At 40.6% G+C, this 24,587-nt stretch overlaps 3 protein-coding genes across 3 annotated transcripts in view; 2 read left to right on the top strand and 1 right to left on the bottom strand.

Annotated features, from left to right (window-relative positions):
• Window positions 1-19: 19 nt before the first annotated feature.
• Window positions 20-24,587, top strand: part of LOC144654487 (CWF19-like protein 2) — a 26,031-nt gene continuing 1,463 nt past the window's right edge. The window contains exons 1-18 of the mRNA XM_078514640.1: window positions 20-135; window positions 373-495; window positions 1,682-1,747; window positions 1,949-1,999; window positions 2,327-2,413; window positions 3,779-3,910; window positions 4,794-4,893; window positions 5,167-5,282; window positions 5,821-5,864; window positions 6,605-6,901; window positions 7,902-8,295; window positions 9,442-9,642; window positions 10,300-10,440; window positions 10,763-10,880; window positions 12,442-12,536; window positions 12,891-13,007; window positions 22,907-22,945; window positions 23,963-24,079. Coding sequence (XP_078370766.1) covers window positions 46-135; window positions 373-495; window positions 1,682-1,747; window positions 1,949-1,999; window positions 2,327-2,413; window positions 3,779-3,910; window positions 4,794-4,893; window positions 5,167-5,282; window positions 5,821-5,864; window positions 6,605-6,901; window positions 7,902-8,295; window positions 9,442-9,642; window positions 10,300-10,440; window positions 10,763-10,880; window positions 12,442-12,536; window positions 12,891-13,007; window positions 22,907-22,945; window positions 23,963-24,079 — 2,328 coding nt within the window. The 5' untranslated portion in view covers window positions 20-45. The remainder of the gene's footprint in view (window positions 136-372; window positions 496-1,681; window positions 1,748-1,948; window positions 2,000-2,326; window positions 2,414-3,778; window positions 3,911-4,793; window positions 4,894-5,166; window positions 5,283-5,820; window positions 5,865-6,604; window positions 6,902-7,901; window positions 8,296-9,441; window positions 9,643-10,299; window positions 10,441-10,762; window positions 10,881-12,441; window positions 12,537-12,890; window positions 13,008-22,906; window positions 22,946-23,962; window positions 24,080-24,587) is intronic.
• Window positions 14,763-16,491, top strand: LOC144654142 (CWF19-like protein 2). The gene is given in 3 exon segments (XM_078514237.1): window positions 14,763-14,871; window positions 14,874-14,905; window positions 16,005-16,491. Coding segments are annotated over 3 exon segments (471 nt in total). The 3' UTR covers window positions 16,335-16,491.
• Window positions 16,967-24,587, bottom strand: part of LOC144654325 (electron transfer flavoprotein-ubiquinone oxidoreductase, mitochondrial-like) — a 22,101-nt gene continuing 14,480 nt past the window's right edge. Inside the window, exon 14 of the mRNA XM_078514433.1 lies at window positions 16,967-18,359. Coding sequence (XP_078370559.1) covers window positions 17,791-18,359 — 569 coding nt within the window. The 3' untranslated portion in view covers window positions 16,967-17,790. The remainder of the gene's footprint in view (window positions 18,360-24,587) is intronic.

The raw sequence follows: 24,587 nt of genomic DNA, 5'->3' as shown, positions 1-24,587 counted from the left end.
CGGTACTTGAAAGAAATTGTCAGCGTACGTTCAAAGAAATCCAAGATGGCGGATTTGATAAACTTTGTTTCTAAGAGAGTAATTGACGCTAAAAAGGAAGAAAAAAGAAAAGCTAGAGAACAGATCCTCAAAAAGGTAAGTGTTATCGCTTTGTTGTAGCCTCTTTGAAGCGTCTCCCGTAAACGCATCACAGTCTGATTGCAGCAAAAGCCACGACGTCTGCAAAACGTTAACGTAGCTGTCAGCTCCGACGTCCCTCCCGTCCCTCAGTTGTAATAAGCTTAGCAGATCATATCGTAATCATTTCAAGGAAATCATTTTATAATCATCTGCTAGTGTTCTTTGTATTTAACGGCTTTATTTTTGATTCAGGCAAAGGACGACTATGAGCGAGAGCAGAGAAGAAAAGAACAACGCATTGAGAGTGGCGAAAGCTCTTGGATGTTGCCTTCCCTTAGCAAGAGGTTAACAGTAGAAGATGAAAGCAATGACAAGGTAGATTTTGTTTTAGAGAATAATGGCTTGATGATACAGCATTGTTAAATTCTTAACTTTCATCTTGAAAAAAATTTCATATAGCGCATTATAATGCATGCATACCATTTCTTCATATTAATTATTATCTTTATCGGACCCCTGAAAAGTGGTGGTGGTTTTGGGGGGGGGGGGGGAGGGGTGGGGTCTCCCAACAAAAAAATTGCACTGGTAGGAGGAACCACTTCTTTTATTCCCACCCCCCCCCAAAAAAAAAAACACAGTGCCATCCATAAAGGGGAAGGGGTGTTGGCTTAGAGTGAGGGTCAGGGGGCTTCTCGTAGACCTGAAATCTTGACTATTTTAACCTTGAATATGATAACGCAGGGCGCGACAAAAGTGCTGTCCGATAGCCCGGGGCTAGTAGAATTTCCCGTCGGGCTAGCGTATTCTGATCACGAGTTGCCCGACGGGCAAGCAACACACGGGCAAGAAACATTGTTTTTTAATGACAACCTTCAGAAATAAAATTAATGTGCACCAGACAAATTAGAGGGAAAAATTTGGGGCTCGAAAATGTGACTCACTGCATCCTTGGCGACTAAAACTCCTTGTTTTCTAGTCGCCAACTTGAACATGGTGACTATATTCCTCTGTATAAGATGAGTAACAGCCATTTTCTGTGGAATTGTGTCCTTCCAGAAAATTATATTGGAAGATCTTTGCTTCTAAAACGTTCAAAATAAGAAAAGAAGTCATAGTGTTCCAATCCATGGTATTGCTTTGCCGTAAAATCACTTCGTAAAACTTGCAAATGGTTGACCGTTTTTGAAAACGCCCCGAAATGCATTGCAGGCATTGGGTACGTCATGTATGCATATGAATTGTGTCTCTTGAAATGTAAGATTACAAATATGAAGGATCCTGAAGGATCTACATTAAGCTACAAAGTTAGTTGCCACAAAATCGTAATAATGTGTTTGTTTTAATTCTTGTGGTAAGATTATTTTCTTTTTCTTTTTGAATGTTTATGTTTTTATTGTCTCCATAGGAAGAACAATTTTAAATTTGCATATAATTAATTATGCAAATTACTTTTGGGCTAGCTTCTCAGAGCTTTGGGCTAGTAAGATAAGATAATGGCTTGCCCGAAGGGCAAGCTGACTTTTCTATTTTCGTCTCACCCTGTAACGTTATCTTTTTTCAGGATAAATCAAAGAAGAAGAAACACAAGAAAGAGAAGAAACAAAAAAAGGACAGAAAAGAGAAAAAGGTATGTGTCCACAGGCAGGTACACCATGCATGTACAGTCACCCCATGCACAGTACTCCATACACAGTCACCCCATGCCCAGTCGTCCCATGCCCAGTACCCCATGCACAGGCACCCCATACACAGTCGTCCCATGCCCAGTACATCATACACAGTCACCCTATGCTAACTTGTAAATGATATTAATTTTCATTTATCACAGCACAAGAAGCAGAAAAAGGATATTACAGGAGAACATGTCTCATCAGAATCAGTGAGTGTCCTATATTTAGAGGGGAGGCGCGCGCGCGCCCACCAAAGCAGCAAATAGAGTTTTATGTCGTACATTGCATTACAAGCCAAATGGATCCTCAGTTAAAAATATCACTGTAAACAAGAAAGAATGGAAGCCATAGTACAGAGTCGTTAATTACTAACTGCTTCGAACTATTTCAAATATCCAAAACATGAGCATCATTCTGAATAGTATTAAGTTAAAACTCAGTTTCTTATCGATAATAAAATTAACATTATCATTTAAAAGTATTACCGGTAAGGTAATAATAATTAACAGTATTATTATTTGTAATATCCCGTATAGGAATCAGATGATGAGTGGGTTGAAAAAGGCACTGACAACTCGACAACTGGTGAAGTGGAGTCCCTGTCAAAACCCAGTCAACTTCAGGTAAATAATTTTCAGCATAAATTCAGAAGTTACCAGTTAATAGTTGTCTGGATTACTGCAGGATTTATCAATATTTCTCTGGACTTAGAATGGGATCAGTTGCCATCTTGGTCAGTGCCGTAGCAAGGGGAGGGGCCGGGGGGCGGGGCCGTGCCCCCCCCCCCCAGTTTTTTTTCCCAAAAAGTAAAAACAGACCTGTATAAAATGTTGAAAATAAACTTTTTTTCCCAAGAGGTTTGAAACAATAGCATTTGTACTTCTTTTCATTTTAAACGTACGTAGGGTGATGCACAACAATATTAAACAGCCAAAAACTAAAACAAACCAGAAATCGTGGCAACAATGTGAAAAAATGTCTCAAAAATGTCTCAAAAAATGTCAAAATGTCTCAAAAAAGTCTCAAATTCGCGATATGTGTAAATCACAAATAGCTCTTGGAGAACGCTGTAAATAGCATGTCCAAGCCTCTAGATTTCAAAATTTTCTGGGGGAGCGTGCCCCCAAACCCCCCTAGCAGCTCGCGCCTCCTGCGCTCGCGTGCCCCACCACTTATTTTACCCTTGCTACGGCACTGTTGGTCAAAGCTTGACTTGTGTAGAATTCTCAGATCAATGTTATAGATGAAAGAAAGACAAATGACTGGAAACTTATACTATACCATACAAAGGGAAGGTTAAGTCTCTGTATGAACCTAGTGTACCATCAAGCCAGTGCTTATCTCCCCAGTAAATGTGTAGCGTGAAGTGACTAGTAGTATTACTACTCCTCCCTGGATGAGATGCTAGTACATTGCAGGGTTACCCCCAGAATTAAATTCGCTGGTATCCATTGATCCGGGGGGGGGGTACTCCCTACAATTGCCTATACGGGGAGGCTCCGCCCAAAAGGGGTACCTTTTTCAGGCTTCAGGTATATTAAAGGGTAGGGATTTCACGCGTTTAAGTATATGAAAGGGTATGGAAATATGTCATTTGGCTATTTTAATGGGCCTTAAATTAAAATGTTTTGAACAGACGCAATTTATGGCTGTATTATTTTAATTTGTTAAGCGCTACATAAAAATGACAAGAAAACGTCCTATTTTAAGTCCATGCCATGTCTCTTAGGTATACGAAAGGGGTACAATTTCTGTCAAAAATGTTATATAAAAGGGTAAGGGGTTAGAACTTGGGGCGGAGCCTCCCCGTATCAAACTTTTTGGTGTACCCCCCCCCCCCTTCCCCCGGGCCATTGATACACCTTGGTGGACAGAGGCACTGTCCTATGGTTGAACACAACACAATCACCATGACCAGAGCTTGAAGCCAAACCTTTCAAATAAGACTGACCATAATTCATAATACATAATTTACAAAACTGTTGCAGCAGCGTGACAGCTGGATGCTGTGTCCACCAATTGCATCAAGCTCTTGGGAACCAATGGCTGTAGAAGAACAGGAACAAGAGGAGATTGAAGAGCAAGAAGACAAATTAAAAGCATTGTCTTGTTTAGATCAGGTGAGAGATTAAAATATTTCTTGACATCATCTTGATTTGATGTCCTTTTTGAACATGACATATCCTTGCATTCTTTGCTGTATGATGACCTTTCTTGAGTGAGTGATTTTGGATGTGATGGAACCCAGGCTTTTAGCCAGGTGGGAATCCAGGAGTCCTATGGACTGCCACTTTTTTAGAGAAAATTAATAGGAATAACTGTATACAGAGGGGTTTTTTTATCACATTTGGAAATCTTTAGATACCTTTGCTCTAATAACTGCAGAAAAACACCTTGCATGCTCCTCAGGCCCTCCTATGCGGACAAAGTCAGGCCTTATACAAATTTTGGACTCCCACTTTTTAAATCCTGGCTAAAAGCCTGATGGAACCCCAACCTTAAAGAAGGCTAGAGACACCCCTGGTTTCCAAGATATGTTGGGAAGCTGTAGTAGAAAAGTATGGATCTGGAATGTAAACAAAAGCTAGAAGCTCCAGAGGGAAAGAAATACATTATAAAAGTACCCAAACAGGGCTGTGCTTTAGCAGGGTCCGGGTGCCAGAGGCGACCTGCTTTTGCCTTCGGGCGACTTAGATAACTTTGTTATCATAAAAGCTTTTAAAAGCTGGGCACCCAAGATTCCTAACATAAGAGCCTTTGGGCACCCTGCAATTATCGCAAAAGCACAGCTTTGGCAAAGAGCAGTGCCGTAACATTCAGAGTCCTGACAATTTTGTTCAGAGCAACTACTGAGGCAGCTAAATAACTGGCCTACACTATGATGAGAAAGGATTTTTTGTAGTGTATCAAAGTAGAAAGTATACAACAGTATGGGTTCTGTTGATCAACAGACAGAGTTAATTTTGTGTTTATTTATATTCTTACTACTGTGTTTGTTTACAGCCAGGGCAGCATGCTAAAGAGCTTAACCCATACTGGAGAGATGGGGGTACGGGGCTACCATCAGAGAGAGATCAGTCACAGGAAACCACTCAAATGAGAGGTATCAAAAGCTAAATTTATTACTGAATTGGGAGGATGCATGGACTGTGAATTGAGAGGGCAGTTTTAACTATTATTAATAATAAGGTTAAACTGTTCACAAAGCCCATAGTGTACTGAAAATCATTTTGAATTCACTCTGCTCCATCATATCTCCAACATTATGTTATGTTGTCTTTTACAACATAACCTTCTTTAAATTGGTTACGGTAATATTTAATAGACTGTATTGCACCTATACATAGTCAAATTATTTGTTATTTCTTCCTCTTAGAAACTTCTCAAAGCTCATTTAGTAGTTCTTGGTTGAAGAAAGCTTATCAAAGAGCTAAGGACCAAGCTGAAGAGGAAAAAAAGAGTTTATCTGATATTATTACTAAAAGATATGGGGTTAGTCACATCTGGTTACCTATTAACAAGGAATGCATTATGTTGCTATGTATGTTCCAAACTAGTGGACAGTGTTTCATTTTTGTTTGTTTGTTTGCCCCTGATTGGCTCAATTAAAGTTCACTGTGATTAATCAAAAAGCGTTGTACATTTTCATGACTCTTTAACCTAATCTCAGTTAATGAAAGTTCCCTTAGCTTGTATTATAAAAACACTTTGAACATTTGTACAGTCAACTCTCTCTAAAATGGACACCAACAGTCCATTTTAGAAAGGTGTCCATCTTATAGGGAGTTTAGTTACAGTAAAATGACTGACAAATGGCAGGGATGGGACCAACACTACATGTAGGTGTTTGTCTTATAGAGGTGTCCGTTAAGAGAGAGTTGACTGTATTCAATTGAAAATTCTTCATCCATTGCTCTGATTGGTGAAGAATGATGTATGAATGAATATAAAATAGCTCATTACAAAAGAAACACACTTTTCTTTGAACAACATATTCACTTTCTTTTCTATTTTTTTTTTTTTAATTTAGTCTGTGGAGAAACTAGAGCAGATGATCAGAGAGGCAGAGGAAAGGTACTCCTCTATTTTATTGTTCAAAATGCTAATATTAAACACTTTCTAATTTGTGACATTCTGCAAGCATTATTAACACTGGGTCTATGGTTACACGGTTGGAGGAGACTCCAGTGGCCTGGTGATAAGCATAGTGCATTTGACACTGGATCAAGTGGCCTATGTTTGAGCCTTGGCCAGGTCACTGCTTCATCTGTGTTCCTGAACAAGACACTTAACTCTCACAGTGCCACTCCCTACCCAAGTGTATAAGAGGGTACCAGCAAGTGCAGTGCTGGAGGGCAGGGTCACCCTCCGTCGGAAGAGAGAAGGAGTAAAAACACACCAGGGGGGAGGTACTAAAGTACTAATACAGGTTAGGGGGGCGTAAAAATTCTCCCAGTTTCTTTATGCTACAAAAATGGGGTAACCCTCTACTGTATGGGCCACTTGCCTTGATGCAGACTTTACCCAAGGTCACAACAGTCAAACCAAATTTTCATATCATTATTTGGTGTGTGCAGAACAATGAGGTGTTTCCACAAGCTACTAAGGTAAAGTCAACTATCTCCTTACGAACACCTCACCATTGTAATTCCAAAGAGGCACAATAAAAGAATTCCACGTGAAAGCAGTATAAGGATGCCAGAGATTCAATGTAAATTTGGCTTGGCTAGGGTGAAATTTTGAGCATCTGACGTAATCATGCATAAGGCCTGTTAATGTAAAATCTGTTCTGATGTAGCTTCAAATTTCTTCAGGGAAGCAAAGCAAAGAAAGGAAGTATCAAAGTCTACCGACAGAGAGAGGTACAGAAGCGACAGGGATAGACAGGACGATAGAAAACGGGACAGATATGAGAGAAGAAATAAAGAGAGAAGCCCAGACAGATATGATAGGCACAGAGCAAGGTCACCTCGTGAGAAAACTTGTGATAGCACATACAGGTCTGCTAGAGATACTGAGGGAGACAAATGGAGAAGACGAGACGATGAAGGCAGAGAACGAGTTAGAAATCAGCCTACGGCATTTTTACGCCCTTCCGACAGCAATAGCAGGTAACGGGAGTGTTTTTCTTTGTGTTGTGTATATCCTTGATGCAGTAGTCGCGCTCTTTATGCACCTATCAATGTTAAGCCCGGGGGGGGGGGGGGGCGGTCGGGCAAGGGGTGGGGATTTTGACATTTTCTATAAAAAAATGTCACATTCCCCACCCCCGGACAAAATAATTGGTCAAAATCCCCATGAAAGGTGGTCAGATGTCCCTTCAAACCTTCAAATATGACCAAAATCCCTACCCTGGGGCCATCACGTACGATCAAAATCCCTACCCTGGGGACCTACCTCACGATCAAATTCCCGTGGTTAGCCCGACCCCCCCCCCCCCCCCCCTCGGGCTTAACATTGATAGGTGCATTATAGGGAGTGAAACTGGAGTGGGAAGAAAACCAGAACCAGTACCTCTCGGGTAATTGCCTGAGCCCGCGGTTTTTGACAGGGATGTCGCTAAGTAACATGTCGTGTCCTGATGATGACAAGATGAGGCCACAATTGTCATAGTGTTTGTGTTACTTCTCATTCTTTAGATATGTTAATGAACAAGAAATATTAAACACGGTCCCAAGGAAAAAAAATTGTGAGTTTTAGTTTTGAATATAGTAGACAAGTTGCAAATTAGTTCATACCGGAAAATCTTACAGTACATTTTCTAACGTATGCTTGGCAAAATTCGTTGTCTTTATGAAATGTCTTTCTGTTTCTTTCAATGGCCGTTTTCACACTAGAGACGTACAAATCGTCTGAAACGGACAAGTCGTCTTAGTGTGAAAAAACACAATTTTGGACGTACAGGTCGTCTGAATTTGTCCGTTGATTTGGCCGTCTGGGAAGACGATTTTTCAAAAACGACTTAGTCGTCTAGACGGACAAGTCGTCAAAAAGCCGTCTTAAATTCACACTAGACGAACAAATCGTCAGACGACTTGTCCGTCTAGACGGTTTGTCCGTCTTCTAGTGTGAAAACGGCCAATGTGTCATGTTTTATAATGTTCTTTTTAGTTCGTCATTTGCTGGAAAGTTCAAGCGTCCACAGTCATCATCATCATCATCATCAACAGTGACGTCATCAACATGGGACTTTGACTCAAAGGAAGAATCCAGGAGTAAAGAAAGACATTCCAATGACAGACCGAGCTCCAGGCCTTCTGGCGGATGGAGAAAGAAGCAAGAGACTGAGAGCGACACAAAGGCGTCTCCTCAGCCAGCACAGCATGCTGGGAGAGAAGAGGTTGCTCAGGAAGAAAAGCAAGAATCAGATACAGACAGCAGCTCTAGCTCCGAGGAAGAAGTTGAAGAAAAGAAAACGGTTGTGATTCCTGCAAAGAAAATCACCGAAAAAGATCTCAATGACATTGGAGCAAAGATTGTTAAGGCGGAAATCATGGGAAATGAGGTGTGTGTTGCTACAAGTTAATCATTGAAGGTCAAAATATGAGGCCTTTTCATGTAGGTAACTTTGGTGTACTGCTATGATCAGGCCTGTCCATAGTTAGTGGTATTTCTTAAAGAAACACTGTGAGCCAGTTTCACCATGATCTTTACGGAGATTTTGTAGTGGTAGGCAACTTAACCCATGAAAAAAATTTTCTTTGAACATCATATAACCTTTACATATAACCTTAATTTGCGGATAGACGCGCAGAGAAAACTTGAAAAGTTTAGCCTCAATTTTTCAAGTTGTATTCCATTTCCATCCAAGCCATCCGCAGCCAAAGAAGCTTGTTAACAGTTTCAGTGCTCTAATATAGCAATTTTTGATAAAAAGGACCATTATTTTCAGGTTTCCTACAAAAAAGAAACAAACTTTGGCTCTTCAAAAATCTCTTAAAATTTGTGACAAAGCCCCTTTAAAAAGCTCGTAAATATGCTAGATCACATCAGGTCCAACAATAAAAGGATGCTTCAAGATTTTCTAAGGATTTCACAAAAAGGCTATTGTATTATGGAATTAGAAATGAGACCTTAAAGGAGAAGTTCACTCCAGAATGGCCATTTATTTTCTTTACGCCAATAAAAAGTATATACAAAGATATGTTAATTACCAAAATTTCAGCCTCCAGCGTGCGCTATAACCCTACGAAATCTTTCCCAAAACTCGACAACTGAACGCCGCCATCTTGAAGCTGGTAATGTATGCGTGACGTCAAAGAGCTCAGCCTGAAGTTTGGCGGAAAAATATAAATACTCGAAACTCCTTGTTTCTTCGAAGTGGCATTTGTTTGTCAAAATGCCTGTTTGTGCAGCTCCATTTTGCTCAAACAGAGCTCCAAAAAATACAAAAAACAAGGAGTTTCGACTATTAAAATTTTCCCGATAAATTTCAGGTTGAGCTCTTTGACGTCACGCATACATTACCAGCTCCAAGATGGCGGCGTTCAGTTGTCGAGTTATGGGAGAGATTTCGTAGGGTTATAGCGAACGTTGGGGGCTGGAATTTTGGTGAATAACATATCTTTGTGTAAACTTTTTATTGGCGTAAAGAAAATAAATGGCCATTCTGGGTGAACTTCTCCTTTAACGTATCGTGAAAATTCCACAGGAGTTAGCGATCAAGTTGAAGTCACAGCTTGAAGAAATGAGAAAGAACAAAGAGCTTCAAGAAGCTCAAGTGAAGGAGACTGGTGCAAGTCAATCAGCAGAGGAGGTGATATTAACACGGACTGATGCAGCTGGCAATGTGTGGCCGCTAGAAATGACAGAACGGCAGGAACCCAGAGGAGGGAGAAGAAAACGGAAAAAGGTACTGCCTGTGTTGTAGTTGATGTCGCGATCGTTTTGCTGAAATTAGAGGAAAGAAAAGCTGGTAACAGTTTAGTCCTTAGCCTATTTCTTCCTCTCGCGGACGAGCGCGAAGTACACGTGAGGGCCTGGAAAAGGCTTGCATGTTACGTCATTGGGTGACGTCATGAAATTTCGCGGTATTGTCTGTGTTGTAGTCGATGTTGCGATCGTTTGGCTGAAAATAGAGGAAAAATCCTGGAAACAGTTGTCCTTAGGCTTTTTCTTCATGTCGTGGACGACTACAAAGTACACATGAGGGCCTGGAAACAGGTTGCGTGTTACGTCATTGGGCGACGTCATGAATCTTCGCGGTATTGTCTGTGTTGTAGTCGATGTCGCGATCGTTTTGCTGAAAATAGAGGGAAAAAACCTGGAACTAGTTTAGTCCTTAGCCTTTTTCTTACACTCGCCGACGGGCATGAAGTACACATGAGGGCCTGGAAACGGGTTGCGTGTTACGTCATTGGGTGACGTCATAAATTTCGCGCCAAATCGAGTCGCCGTCCGCAGGAACGGAAGGCCTGGGTGCTAGGCGGCTTCGGTCTTCTCGTTCCAAATACAAGTGATGACTTAATAAAGCGCGTCCACTGCCTGAATTTGCCGTTGTTCATTTCAGGTGGAGACGCATGGTAAAGAAGGTGAAAGGGAGAGGTACTTTGCAGACGACGACAAATACGATCTGAAGGAAATGGTGAGAAGAGAGAAAATGAGCAGTGTGGCTGACAATCATGCGATGATGGCGAAGCTTGCCTCCAAGGTAAATATAGGCACGTAACACGTGCAGAGTGTGACACGGCTAATCTCACTATATGTCTTAAGTCGAATACCTGTAAACCGAAAAGAACATTCATGCTCGAGGCTGAGGTAGGGTAATAAGAAATTTGCAAACTTTTGCCTCAGTTTAGCTCAGTCTAAGATGTCCCTTTCTTGTAGTTTCTTTTTAAACGAAAGTAGATTATTAATTTCATCCGATTTTATGCGATTGAGCTAATTAAGTGTAGCTCGGCCTTTTTATCCTGACGCTCGGCAACACTTGTGTATGGTTTTTTCTCATTATTTCTTTTTTCTGTTTCTTTTAGGCGGCCAAGGCTTCTTACTCAGATGACTTCACGTTAGATGATCGTTTTGTGTCATCCGCTGCCAACCAAATCTCACCGGCTCAACAGGAGCAACGAGAGAAGGAAAAAGCAATTCGAGGTGCGTGTTAAGACAAACGATGTCGCTGTGTTTATGTTCACTTGATCGTGACCATAGGCGTACGGGCCGGGGGGGGCAGGGGGGGCTGCAGCCCCCCAAATTTTGGGCAACTCAGATTTTTTGGGCAGCAAGAGAAAATTTGGGCAAAGCCAGTTTTTAAGAAGTTTTTTTTTCGAAGAGATAAATATTTTCTATTTTAACCTAAGGACGGCGTGTTTAAGCCAGTTAACTAAATTCACATGAGACAGTGGTTGCTTAGCACCTGATGAGCTTCTGATTAATAGTGAAAGGAACCATTTGTTGATATACATATTTGTATTTTTTTCGACGGTGAGATTCTGGACGCCGAGCAGAAAATGTGCGTGAGTTTTCGTCGTATGCGCGGATTAGGCTACATAACTGTTTCAGAAATGCTGTAGACAATGCAAGGGAATGATCTATTTGATAAGTTTTTAGAGTTTCCTTACGTGGTTCATATCCATGCAATGATACCTGCTACATCGTGTTCTGCAGAACGATCCGCATTCAGTGCGTTGCGCAGATTGAAAACAGCACCTGATGGGGCGACAACGTTTCAGTATGGCCAAGTAAAAAAACAAAACAAATGTTTTTGTCCCCGCCCGCTTCATTATTTGGGGCCGTCTCTCTTTTTTATTATTTGTTTTGGAAAAGTTAGAAAGAACAAAAAAACTTTAAACCGTGTTACGCTAGTTCCGTACTGGATAGGTCAATTACCTTGCAGGATTTATTTTCTGGCCTAGAAAATTTGACGATGGAGGATAAAACATCGATATTCGAACAACACAGGTATGGAATGGAACTAAATAATAATAATAATAAAAAAATAAGCCCGCCCGCTCTCTCTTTTATAAAAATCCGTAAGAGAAACATTTGTTTTTTACTTGGCCTAAATTATTACTTGTCATCGCACTTATTAGCATTAAATGGGCATATTCCAACTCTGTAGTCAACAGTGACATGGATCGTATTGCTGACATCTTCGGCCGTCGAAATGGTAGAGACAGCTATTTCTTTTAACATGTTTTATGAGCTGATATGATAGATTCTTATGTAAGAATTTTTCACTTCATTTGTAAGGTCTGTAAGCCTATGTTAGTAAATCGTATGACCCTTATTTCTTCTTGACTGTTTCGCGAAAATTTGGGCAACTTGCGAAAATTTTTTGGGCAAATGTCTCACCGCCCCCCCTGGCAAAAAATTGCCCGTACGCCTATGATCGTGACTAAATTGACAGGCAAGCCACGCACGTCTTCCGTCGTTTGGTTACGCTACGCAATATTGTATCCTAGTTTATCTTGTCCCTTACGCCAATGTAGGAGTTAAAAGTTATAACTCCAAAAGGTTCTCCCACAGCGACGGTTTCCTTTAACGCAAAAGTGAACACGTTTACAAATGCAGCCATTCCACAAAAAGGCCAGCTCTTTTTGTCTGAAAAAAAAGAGTTTAATAGATATTTGCAATTATTTACTCGTAGGTTGTGGTGAACTGAAATAACAGGACTGAACATTAATTTGCTTTGTTGCACTTTTTTATAATCCAGAACACAGACTTTTGGCTGCTCAGCTGTCGAAATGCCGCTTCTGCTTCGAGAACCCAGAGATCGCCAAACATCTCATTATCGCTATTGGCCTCAAGGTAGAGTGTGTGCTTTTTGGGTGTGGATTTTTGGGAAGGAAGAAAAACCTAAACCCCGACGGATTTCTCACTCAGTATTAAGAGACCAACAACAAACAGTATTAGCATATAATGCCGCAATGGAAAGATGATTTTGTTTTCGGTGAGATCCGAGGTTTCAACCTGAGAGAAAGAGGTGTGAGGCACAACTCAAATGACTTCGATTAATCCGCTCTTCAGAACACAAAGTTAGTTCCGTTCAATCTGTTTTGCAAAATTCCAATTTTGACCAGGCTTTATTTGGATTTTAGGGATTCTTTCTCTATTCCTCATACACAATAGTCTTTTTCAAACCAGCTATGAATCTTTTCCTAGGTTTATCTGGCTGTCCCACTTCACGAGTCTCTTACAGCAGGCCATTGCCTCATTATCCCAATGCAGCACTGTTCGTCGTCAACAGCGCTGGACGAAGACGTGTGGAGTGAAATTCAGGTTTGTTTACGCTGCAACGCTACCTTAACGGTTTTTTTTTATAAATAATAAAAATCTTTTTACTTTTCTCTTAGATGTGCACACACGTGAACTGGCCAGGGGTAGCTTCGAGATTCTATGCGTTTTATTTTTAACCCACTTTTCCAATCGACTCATTTCAGACGGTCTTTTCTCTGCCACGAGCGAACTGATTAGCTGCTTTCTTGACTCCCTTTTGAACCATTGGAATTGATTTTTATATCAAGGTTCAGGGCCGAGGCCAGACCTATGCCATAGACGAGGCAAGATCTTTCTAGGGGTTCTGTGGGCATGCCTCCAGTATATTTTGAAATTTAGAAGCTCTGAAACTCTTTCAGGGACATTTTTCATGACGTATTTCTTGAGAAAAATCAATCTTGTTCAACTAAGTGGGGATTATCTCCCATTTTGTTTTTAATTTTGGGCAAAAATCTAGATGAGACAATGCCTCGTCTTGCCTATTGCTATTACACCCTGAGGTTGATAACTTCAACTCTATTCAGTTTTAAGTGATTTTTTTAATAACCTAAAATCACGAACTTGAAGGTGAAGTCGATGTACTCACTATTGAATTCCTCTTTTATTTATGTCTTGTAACGTAAAGCAGTCTCTCTTTGTATCTAGTGTCGCATCTCGTATGGGCTCTAACGGAAAATATTTTGTCAAAGTACTTACCTCTGTCAACAAAAGGTACAGACTAGGCAAAGTAAATCAAACTATTTTATCTAACGCCTCTGCTATCTTTACGTAGATTTACAAAAAAGGTCTCACCAAAATTTCGAAGAAATGGTAAGTCTTTTTGCCTTTTTGGGGGATTCCCTAAATATAAATTAACTTTTTTTCCGATGAGGAATATCGTGAGCACACGTGGACACTTGTGTGGTTGTTACGTCATTTGGCACCATGTCGTCATTTTGCCTAAAAAACCCAAGTAAAGCACTTTGGTACCCAGGCCACAGCCCCAGGGGGGGGGGGGGGGGGTACTCCGGGATCCAAGTGACGGGGATGTGCGAAGGATTTTTTGGGAGTCGAAATTTTCGATTCCGGTATTTTTTGGGTAGGAGAATTTGGCAGGTATTTTTTTGGGTGATTTGATTTAAATAGGGGATTTTTTTGGGTATTAAAATCAAACTAAAGTGCCTTGGCGCGGTCTTGGCAATTTAGGGGTAATTTGACTAGGGATTTTTTGGGGCGTTTTTTTTTTTGGTCCAGGGATTTTTTTTGGGGGTAATGTCGGGAGACTTAGGGATTTTTTTGGGTCCTGAGTTTTGCCTCCATTCGATCATCCCCGTCACTTTGATCCCGGAGTACCCCCCTGGGGGCACAGCCTCATTTGTCAGCAACATCCCACGATTTGTAGTCCACCTAGAGTGTTAGGTTTTTTCTTTGTGATTTTCAATTTAGTATTTATTATTCTGGACTACCAGCTTCTTTCACACTCTTCCATGTCCTTCAGTTATTTTACCACCCTAGAAATGGGTTGGACATAGATGAACAAACTTTGTTTAGAAGGACTGTTCATAATTCCTCTGAATCGCAACATCCTACTCAAAAGATGATGATGCTGGAGAAACACTTGAGGCAATCTTGATGAAATCTTTTCTTTCACAACTTCTATTGCTATACACCTCTCTGTCAGTCATGAGATTTAGTGACACTTAAATAGCCCACCGTTTATGAATTAATTAATACTCATCACCCGTCTGCTTAACACTGTATTGATATCTTGAGGAGAAAATGGATTTTGATCATTGTTTTGAACAGGAGGAAGACGTCGTTTTCCTGGAAACGTGTAAACAGTTACGTAAACAACATCACATGATCATCGAATGTGTTCCACTTCCCAAAACACAGGAGACATGGCTCCTATTTATTTCAAGGTGGGCCCGTGCTACGTAAATAACTCGATTAACCAATCAGAACGTTACCTTGCCAAGCGCGGGAAAACACGCGGCACCCGAGGCAAGAGTTTGCTTCTGATTGGTTGAAAAGCAACACGTTTGTTTTGATTGATCAGAGAACGTTGCAAGGGTTTTTTTAAACAGTTATGCTAAATAAACGCTAGGAAAGGCGAATGTAATTCTTTTGATAGACAACGGAAGAGATACAGTACAAATTGACGAAGTTATCTTTTTTTTTTTTGCAACCTATCAAATGTTCAATACTGGATTTCTAGCATTAGTTTTATGTTTGTGTTGGTTGTCGCATTTGTTGTCCACCACAGATTGAAAAGGAAAGTTAGTTTTAGTATGTCCAGTATAGTTACACGTTTCCAGAAATGGCTTGTTAAAGCAAAATGCTCTTGATTGTGTGGGTTTTTTAAGCTTCCGTCGCTTCACAGCTAATTTGCTGGAAAAAAAAGTATTGACGAGCGAGAGAATTTCTTGAACACTCGAGCCGTTGCAAACCATTTTGATGTATTATTATCAGACATGTGAGACAGTGTTTCAAAGGGATATCCAAACACCGAGAAGAGAGTTGAAAATAGGACGCGCGGCGGAGTATTTTTGACGAAACTCGAGGTGTTTGGATAGCCGATGAAACACTGTCTCGAGTGTTTGATATATCTTCTCAATCGAAACAAGAATACAGAGTATGCGGAGAAAAAAATCGTAAAAATCTATGCTAATTTGATGAATTATTAATAAGTTCGAAAAGTGATTTTAAGCGGCCTTCACACGACAAACTATTGGCCAACCCGTGGTGGCAAACTCAAGTTGGCGAGTGTGAACGACGCAACAACGATAAACAAGTTGGCAAACTGTTGGCGACAAATAGAACTTGTCTCTATTCTCAACAACAGTTTGCCAACTGTTGTTGGTCGTTCACATTCACCAACTTGAGTTTGCCAACACGAGTTTTCCAACTTTCGTTTGTCGTGTAGAGGCCGCTTTAAGAAACTTGCCAAACGTTGCTACTTGAGAAATTTGTTGTGAAATCATGAATTCAATTTTTTTTCCTTTTGTCTCATGCGAGCAGAAAGCCATTTTGGAATCCGAGACTGAATGGGCGCAGAACAAGAAGTTGGTAGACACAAGAAAGAAAGGACTGCGGGCAGCCATTCCAAAGGGACTTCCGTACTTTAGTGTCGAGTTCGGATTGGACGGCGGGTTTGCGCACGTGATTGAGGAGGAAGAACTGTTTCCGCATTATTTTGGCAAAGAAATTCTTGGAGGAATGCTCGACCTTGAGCCGCACCGGTGGAGAAAACCGCGGCGAGAAAACTTTGAGGAGCACAAGAGAAAAGTGCTTCGGTTTGCGGATTGGTGGAAACCCTTTGATTGGACTCGGAGAATAGAAAGGAAGTGAGAAGGTTGAACTCGTGAAGAAGAGGGAAAGTGAAAGGATATATAGAAAAGGATGAGATAGCGATGAACCTAAAAGGACAGCAAGAAGCCGCGACAAGGATAGCGAGAAGTCACGATCATAGTCGCTTTCAGTGTTGCATAAGGGTCCTGAATAGGGGGGGGGGGGGGGTATAAATCCCATTTCCTAGCTTATTGTTTTTACAATTTTTTTCCAAATCCCATTACCAGTTCCATTGTTTTATGTTTGGGATTCCCTGTCCCAGTGAGCAAAATCCCATATTTCCAGTAAAAAATTTGCCCAAATCCCAGTTCCCATTTTACCCCTTTAGGCCCCGTTATGTGCATAGCGGCTATCTATCGACATCCATTTTTCGACACCGTCTTTCGACAGGCTGTTTGAAATGAGCTAAACGAAACCTATTCAAATGTGCCCACAAGTTCAGAAGGTCATGCTAGTGGGCTGTGATTGGCGCACTTCGATCCTTCTGTTTGTTTAGCATGTCATAAGATGGATGTCGAAAGATAGTCGCTGTACATGTAACACTGAAAGCGGGTGTAAGTGATGAGGAGAGAGGATAATAGCAAAGAAAGCAAGAAACTTACAAGGGGAGAGACTACGTTACAAGTTGACAAGCAATATTTAATTTTCTTGCATAAGCTACGACGGTATTAAAATCCGTCGTGTCGCCAGTATGTAGAAGACGGTTAAAGCCCTGAGGAAACTTAATTCCACAACAGTGCATAACTACGTTTACTTAGGCGAAACATGTCAGTTTATTAATTGCCGAAAAAACTGACAATTTTTCTTAGTGCTTTCCGAAGAAATCGCGAACTTACACTGTAAAAAGATTCCGTAAATTAAAATATAACCTCTGTCTAAACTAAACGAAGACCGAGCTCTTTTTATATCTTATGCAATTAAAATAGGCTGTTCGCTGGGTCTCCCATATGCTCAGAAATCGTGGAAGGCGAAGACGACGCGTTCCTCCCACGACTCGCGCGCACTCCCCTCACGATCATCCAAAAGAAAAGACACCACGAACAGTCTAACATGAAGCGAGTCTATCGATACATACTCGTGGAAATACGCGAAGAGAAGGATTTAACGCTAGGTTGCTTTCTACCGCAGAAGATATTAATGAAGGGCTGATTAATTCCTTGCTTCTTTTTAGCGTAGGAAACCAAAATTTAAACACGTAAAGGTGAGAAAGATAGACTGACGAGATAATGTATCGTCCTTAGTCCAGTGGCAAAGTTTGTTTTTCTGATGAAAGGATCAAGTAACTCGAGAACAATGTCAGCTCAGTCAATTACTTGCTCTCTCAGCTCCATCGTCTGTTCTACTCAGCGAACTTGCCGAAAGCAGTTACACTTCTTATAATAATTTCCGCGTTCGTAAAACAGAGGCAACTGAAAATCCTCGAAAAGAAGCGAAAGCAACTTCCATTTCTGCGCCATCACATGCCATTGTAAGCCGGACCCCCTCCTCCCTCGGGGACCACCCAGTTGATATTCTGACTCGGGTCCTTAATGTCACAAGTCTTGCAGTGAACACAGTTCTGAGCGTTAATCTGCAGCCTCATACCATCACCATCCTCCCTAGGGACATACTCATACACCCCCGCGGGGCAAAACCTCTGCTCGGGGCCGTCGTAAATCGCCAGGTTCCTATTGACCGGTACGGAATCATCCCGGAGGGTTAAATGCGCCGGTTGATCCCCCTCGTGATTCGTTCCGCTCAGAGCGACGGAAGAAAGCAAATCGAAGGTTATTTCCCCGTCGGGTTTAGGATACTCGATCGGTTGACATTCTTTGGCGGGTTTTAAGTGCTCCGCGTCAGGTTTGCTGTTTCGCAGTGTCCATGGCTCCTTGCCGCGTAAGATGTAGTAGAAAATGCCCGTGTACAACATGGTGCCATAAAGACCCAAGGGGCTGTGAAAAGAGGGCCTTATATTGCGTACGCTTTGGATCTCTTTCCAGACCCAGCTCTCTCGCAGCCGCGACTCGTAAGATTCCAGGAAAAGACCTAAAACCAGAAAATAAGTTTTATTGTAGATCCTTTCATTTCATCTTTAGCTACCAAACCTATTACTAAATCCCAACTTTGATGAAATGTTCAAAACATTAGCTAACAACATACGTTAGCTAACGTGGATTTGAAATAGAAGGAGTGGTGCCGCTGAGCCTTCACCCCTGACTCTGTTTAAGACAAAATTCTTTGACTTTGCTACCCTGTTTTAGGACTAGGTCTTTTCTTTTGCAAGACGAAAATTGAGGAAAAATGAAGACGTTCCGTTTCCGTTATAATGTACCAAACGGCTTTTCACTGACGTAAATATGCTTCTGGCAATACACACATGACATATTCAACATTAACAGCGAAAAATCGCCAGGCAGTACCCTATTAAAGACACTAAATACAAATTGTATACCCCGTTTAAGACAAAAGACCACGAAAACATACCCAGTTCAGCGGCACGTCCCTGTTTTGGCCAAATAAAGAGTGCCCTACGCACAACCTATCCACCTCCCCGGGTTCGATCGTGCAATACTTAATTCGATTTTAAGACCAGTTTTGTATGCGGCGTAACTACCTACCTTCAGTAGCAGAAGAGAAATTCTCATCAGTAATAGCTTCAAATGCAGATTCGCAGCTAGCATCCCAGACTTCATGCGGGTGGTTCCCTTGATTTTCGGTACGTTCATAATCCAGGACTACAGCCGACAAGAAGTCCGCCGGGGAACGCCAGCTTGGGTATACACTAAATAAAAAAAAAAGCTAGATTTACTTCATCCAATATGCATTGCTGCACTCGATTGTGTGGATTCATGTCGTGAAATTGATCAAAATTGAAGTTGGAGGTGTATTTAATGTCTTATAATTTTATGAGGTTGGGTAACTGTTTGGTTCAGTTCTGGGAAGTAGTATTGTTTCGTCCACTTAAATCTGTTGTTGTTAGAGAGACAAGCACTGAAGCGCATTAAAATCCCCTTAAGTGAGTCTAAATTTTTAGTTGCATTTTATTTATTTATCCATGTAAAAGTTCGCGGGAAATGTATAAATTAATGAAAATATACTGCACGAAATCTGCTTTCCTCGAATTTGACAAGTTCCATTGTGTTGTTTGTGTAAAAGAATTTAATATTTCTGACACGAATATTACTGCACGTTATTGCTGGAGTTACTGAAAGATCAATCAACCCCATCGGGGGCGGTGGGGGGAGGGGGTTGAGGGGGGAGGCTTAGAAGACAGGATAACTCATGCAGATGGCAGAGAACTAGAAATACAGACGACTAGAAACACTCCTACCTGAAAGCCACCCTCGTTTAGTGCCCTTGCACCATAAGCTATTCGTTTGCCTCCTTCAAATGTTGGTTTTACTGATGGGTGATGTTTGAAACGCTGTATAACACACAAAATAGAATGAGCAGAACTGTTTCTATATAGCGAAGGGAAAGGAAAATCCATGCTTCACCAAACCCAGTTCATAAAGTTTCTAACAGTGCATGCATTCGTACATTACACCTGTTTCATAGTTCTGCGATAGCAAATGTCCTATGACGAAAAAATGTTTTTGAATTGCATTTGAAACGAAACCGTTTGTGAAAAAGGGCAGGATTTTAGTTATTTTTACTATTCTTTTGACACACTTTATCGACCAACAATGAATTGTGTAAAATGATAAAATAGATTAAAATACATTTATTTACAATAACTATAAACAGCTTACTTGGAACTCTTTGAAAGGGTATAAATAGGGATTGCTGTAGTCTAATCCAATCTAAAGAGAGAGAGAGACATGTTACTGGGTATAAACCTGATTGAAGAAACGATGAACCATAAACAATGCAACCCAAACCTTTACTGGGAAATCAGAAAAAAGTAATCGTCGTCTGAGCAATATAAGGCAGGTTGCATGAATCATGCTTTTAAAGTTCTCAAAGAAAGAAAATATCTTGATTATAAATAAATGGAGTATTACTAAGCTTACCAATGTTGTCTACCCAGAATCCCATTCGGTCTTATTGTTCATAGTTTATGCTTTTCACAGGGTCAACGTTCCTTCAATTTGGTGTATAAAAACAAAGTTTTGCAAGACTAAAATTACTAAGCCAATAAGACCCAATTTCAATGCTGCAGTGATTGGTTTCAATGCTTGTTCAGTTTTTATCAAGCACTCACCACAAAGCCAACAGAATAGAGAATCTTCATTGAGTGGTAAAAATGAACCGCCATATGACTCTTATCCTGTGGAATCAAGAAAAAATTAACTCTTAATTATGTACATTCCAAGAAACTGGCGCTCATTTTATAACATTCTTATAATTTCTGAATTTCCTTGCTCTACGCCACTACTTGGCGATCATTTCATAGCTCTTGCCAGCATCTTGTGTAGCTTGTTACCATGGTTACCAATTCCCCCTCCCCTTACATGTACCTTTACAAACAACACCTCATGAACAGATCTCCAAGCCTGAAAAAATTGTCTGGTTCATTTGAAATGACATTTGTGATAAATTGATCAAACCTACCAAAGGCCAGCCAACAGTGTGCTCCACTCGTCCTGGATGATGTTTGTCTGGGGCTACTTCCCAAAGCTATGGCAAAAAAGTACTATTATAGCCTTGATACAGTTGACTGCCCAAAATGCCACACAAGTATGCACCAATAATTATCTATTTGCTATCTTTTCAAAATTTGGATATGATTTACATGTCCAAATTAACAAGTTTTTTGGACAGTTTCACATGGCGTAAAAATAACATTAATTTTATTATATAGATGCAAGTGCTTTACTGAAAGATTGACCACTAGTAAGATTCATATGAAACTACATCCGAGACTGAAGTGGTGTACTTTTGATATCCTTTCCTCACGAGTGTAAATTGACAGGCAAGCCACGCACGTCTTCCGTCGTTTGGCTACGCTACGCAATATTGTATCCTAGTTTATCTTGTCCCCTACGCCAATGTAGGAGTTAAAAGTTATAACTCCAAAAGGTTCTCCCACAGCGACGGTTTCCTTTAACGCAAAAGTGAACACGTTTACAAGTGCAGCCATTTCACAAAAAGGCCAGCTCTTTTTGTCTGAAAAAAAAAGAGTTTAATAAGATATTTGCAATTATTAACTCGTACGTTGTGGCGAACTGAGATAACAGGACTTAACATTAATTTTTTTTGTTGCACTTTTTTTATAACCCAGAACACAGACTTTTGGCTGCTCAGCTGTCGAAATGCCGCTTCTGCTTCGAGAACCCAGAGATCGCCAAACATCTCATTATCGCTATTGGCCTCAAGGTAGAGTGTGTGCTTATGTTTAACACAGTTTTTTAAGATCAAGTTGAGATTTTTGGGAAGGAAGAAAAACCTAAACCCCGACGGATTTCTCACTCAGTATTAAGAGACCAACAACAAACAGTATTAGCATATAATGCCGCAATGGAAAGATGATTTTGTTTTCGGTGAGATCCGAGGTTTCAACCTGAGAGAAAGAAGTGTGAGGCACAACTCAAATGACTTCGAGAAATCCGCTCTTCAGAACACAAAGTTAGTTCCGTTCAATCTTTTTTGCAAACATTCCAGTTTTGACCAGGCTTTATTTGGATTTTAGGGATTCTTTCTCTACACACATAGTCTTTTTCAAACCAGCTATGAATCTTTTCCTAGGTTTATCTGGCTGTTCCACTTCACGAGTCTCTCACGGCAGGCCATTGCCTCATTATCCCAATGCAGCACTGTTCGTCGTCAACAGCGCTGGACGAAGACGTGTGGAGTGAAATTCAGGTTTGTTTACGCTGCAACGCTACCTTAACGGTTTTTTTATTTATAAATAATAAAAATCTTTTTACTTTTCTCTTAGATGTGCACACACGTGAACTGGCCAGGGGTAGCTTCGAGATTCTATGCGTTTTATTTTTAACCCACTTTTCCAATCGACTCATTTCAGACGGTCTTTTCTCTACCACGAGCGAATTAGCTGCTTTCATTGACTCCCCTTTTGAACCAATTGGTGTTAACTTGATTTTTATATCAAGGTTCAGGGCCGAAGCCAGACCTATGCCATAGACGAGGCAAGATCTTTCTAGGGGGTTCTGTGGGCATGCCTCCAGTATATTTTGAAATTTAGAAGCTCTGAAACTCTTTCAGGGACATTTTTCATGACGTATTTCTTGAGAAAAATCAATCTTGTTCAACTAAGTGGGGATTATCTCCCATTTTGTTTTTAATTTTGGGCAAAAATCTAGATGAGACAATGCCTCGTCTTGCCTATTGCTAGTTACGACCCTGAGGTTGATAACTTCAACTCTATCCAGTTTTAAGTGATTTTTTTAATATACCTAAAACTCACGAACTTGAAGGTGAAGTCGATGTACTCACTATTGAATTCCTCTTTTATTTATGTCTTGTAACGTAAAGCAGTCTCTCTTTGTATCTAGTGTCGCATCTCGTATGGGCTCTAACGGAAAATATTTTGTCAAATAAAGTTTACTGTACCTCTGTCAACAAAAGGTACAGACTAGGCAAAGTAAATCAAACTACTTTTATCTAACGCCTCTGCTATCTTTACGTAGATTTACAAAAAAGGTCTCACCAAAATGTTCGAAGAAATGGTAAGTCTTTTTGCCTTAGTTCATAACTGAATTTTGAAACGCGGACAATATGTCCCTAAATACTCAAAATTTCCCAACTGTTATTTTCCGATGAGGAAATATCGTGAGCACACGTGAACACTTGTGTGGTTGTTACGTCATCTTGGCACTATGTCGTCATTTTCCCTAAAAAAATCCAAGTAAAGGCACTTTGGTACCCAGGCCACAGCCCCAGGGGGCGGGGGGGGGGGGTACTCCGGGATCCAAGTGACGGGGATGTGCGAAGGATTTTTTTGGGGTCGAAATTTTCGATTCCGGTATTTTTTTGGGTAGGAGAATTTGGCAGGTATTTTTTTGGGTGACTTGATTTAAATAGGGGATTTTTTTGGGTATTAAAATCAAACTAAAGTGCCTTGGCGCGGTCTTGGCAATTTAGGGGTAATTTGACTAGGGATTTTTTGTGGCGTTTTTTTTTTTTGGTCCAGGGATTTTTTTGGGGTAATGTCGGGAGACTTAGGGATTTTTTTGGGTCCTGAGTTTTGCCTCCATTCGATCATCCCCGTCACTTTGATCCCGGAGTACCCCCCTGGGGCCACAGCCTCATTTGTCAGCAACATCCCACGATTTGTAGTCCACCTAGAGGGTTAGGTTTTTTCTTTGTGATTTTCAATTTAGTATTTATTATTCTGGACTACCAGCTTCTTTCACACTCTTCCATGTCCTTCAGTTATTTTACCACCCTAGAAATGGGTTGGACATACATGAACAAACTTTGTTTAGAAGGACTGTTCATAATTCCTCTGAATCGCAACGATCCTACTCAAAAGATGATGATGCTGGAGAAACACTTGAGGCAATCTTAATGAAATCTTTTCTTTCACAACTTCTAGTTGCTATACACCTCTCTGTCAGTCATGAGAATTTAGTGACACTTAAATAGCCCACCGTTTATGAATTAATTAATACTCATCACCCGTCTGCTTAACACTGTATTGATATCTTGAGGAGAAAATGGATTTTGATCATTGTTTTGAACAGGAGGAAGACGTCGTTTTCCTGGAAACGTGTAAACAGTTACGTAAACAACATCACATGATCATCGAATGTGTTCCACTTCCCAAAGACACAGGAGACATGGCTCCTATTTATTTCAAGGTGGGCCCGTGCTACGTAAATAACTCGATTAACCAATCAGAACGTTACCTTGCCAAGCGCGGGAAAACACGCGGCACCCGAGGCAAGAGTTTGCTTCTGATTGGTTGAAAAGCAACACGTTTGTTTTGATTGATCAGAGAACGTTGCAAGGGTTTTTTTAAACAGTTATGCTAAATGAACGCTAGGAAAGGCGAATGTAATTCTTTTGATAGACAACGGAAGAGATGCAGTACAAATTGACGAAGTTATCTTTTTTTTTTTTTCAACCTATCAAATGTTCAATACTGGATTTCTAGCATTAGTTTTATGTTTGTGTTGGTTGTCGCATTTGTTGTCCACCACAGATTGAAAAGGAAAGTTAGTTTTAGTATGTCCAGTATAGTTACACGTTTCCAGAAATGGCTTGTTAAAGCAAAATGCTCTTGATTGTGTGGGTTTTTTAAGCTTCCGTCGCTTCACAGCTAATTTGCTGAAAAAAAAAAAAAGTATTGACGAGCGAGAGAATTTC

This window comes from Oculina patagonica, chromosome 5, assembly GCF_052425735.1.
Source record: "Oculina patagonica isolate OP01 chromosome 5, crgOcupat, whole genome shotgun sequence".
Taxonomy (NCBI): Eukaryota; Metazoa; Cnidaria; class Anthozoa; order Scleractinia; family Oculinidae; genus Oculina; species Oculina patagonica.
This window is presented reverse-complemented; position numbering and strand designations above follow the sequence as displayed.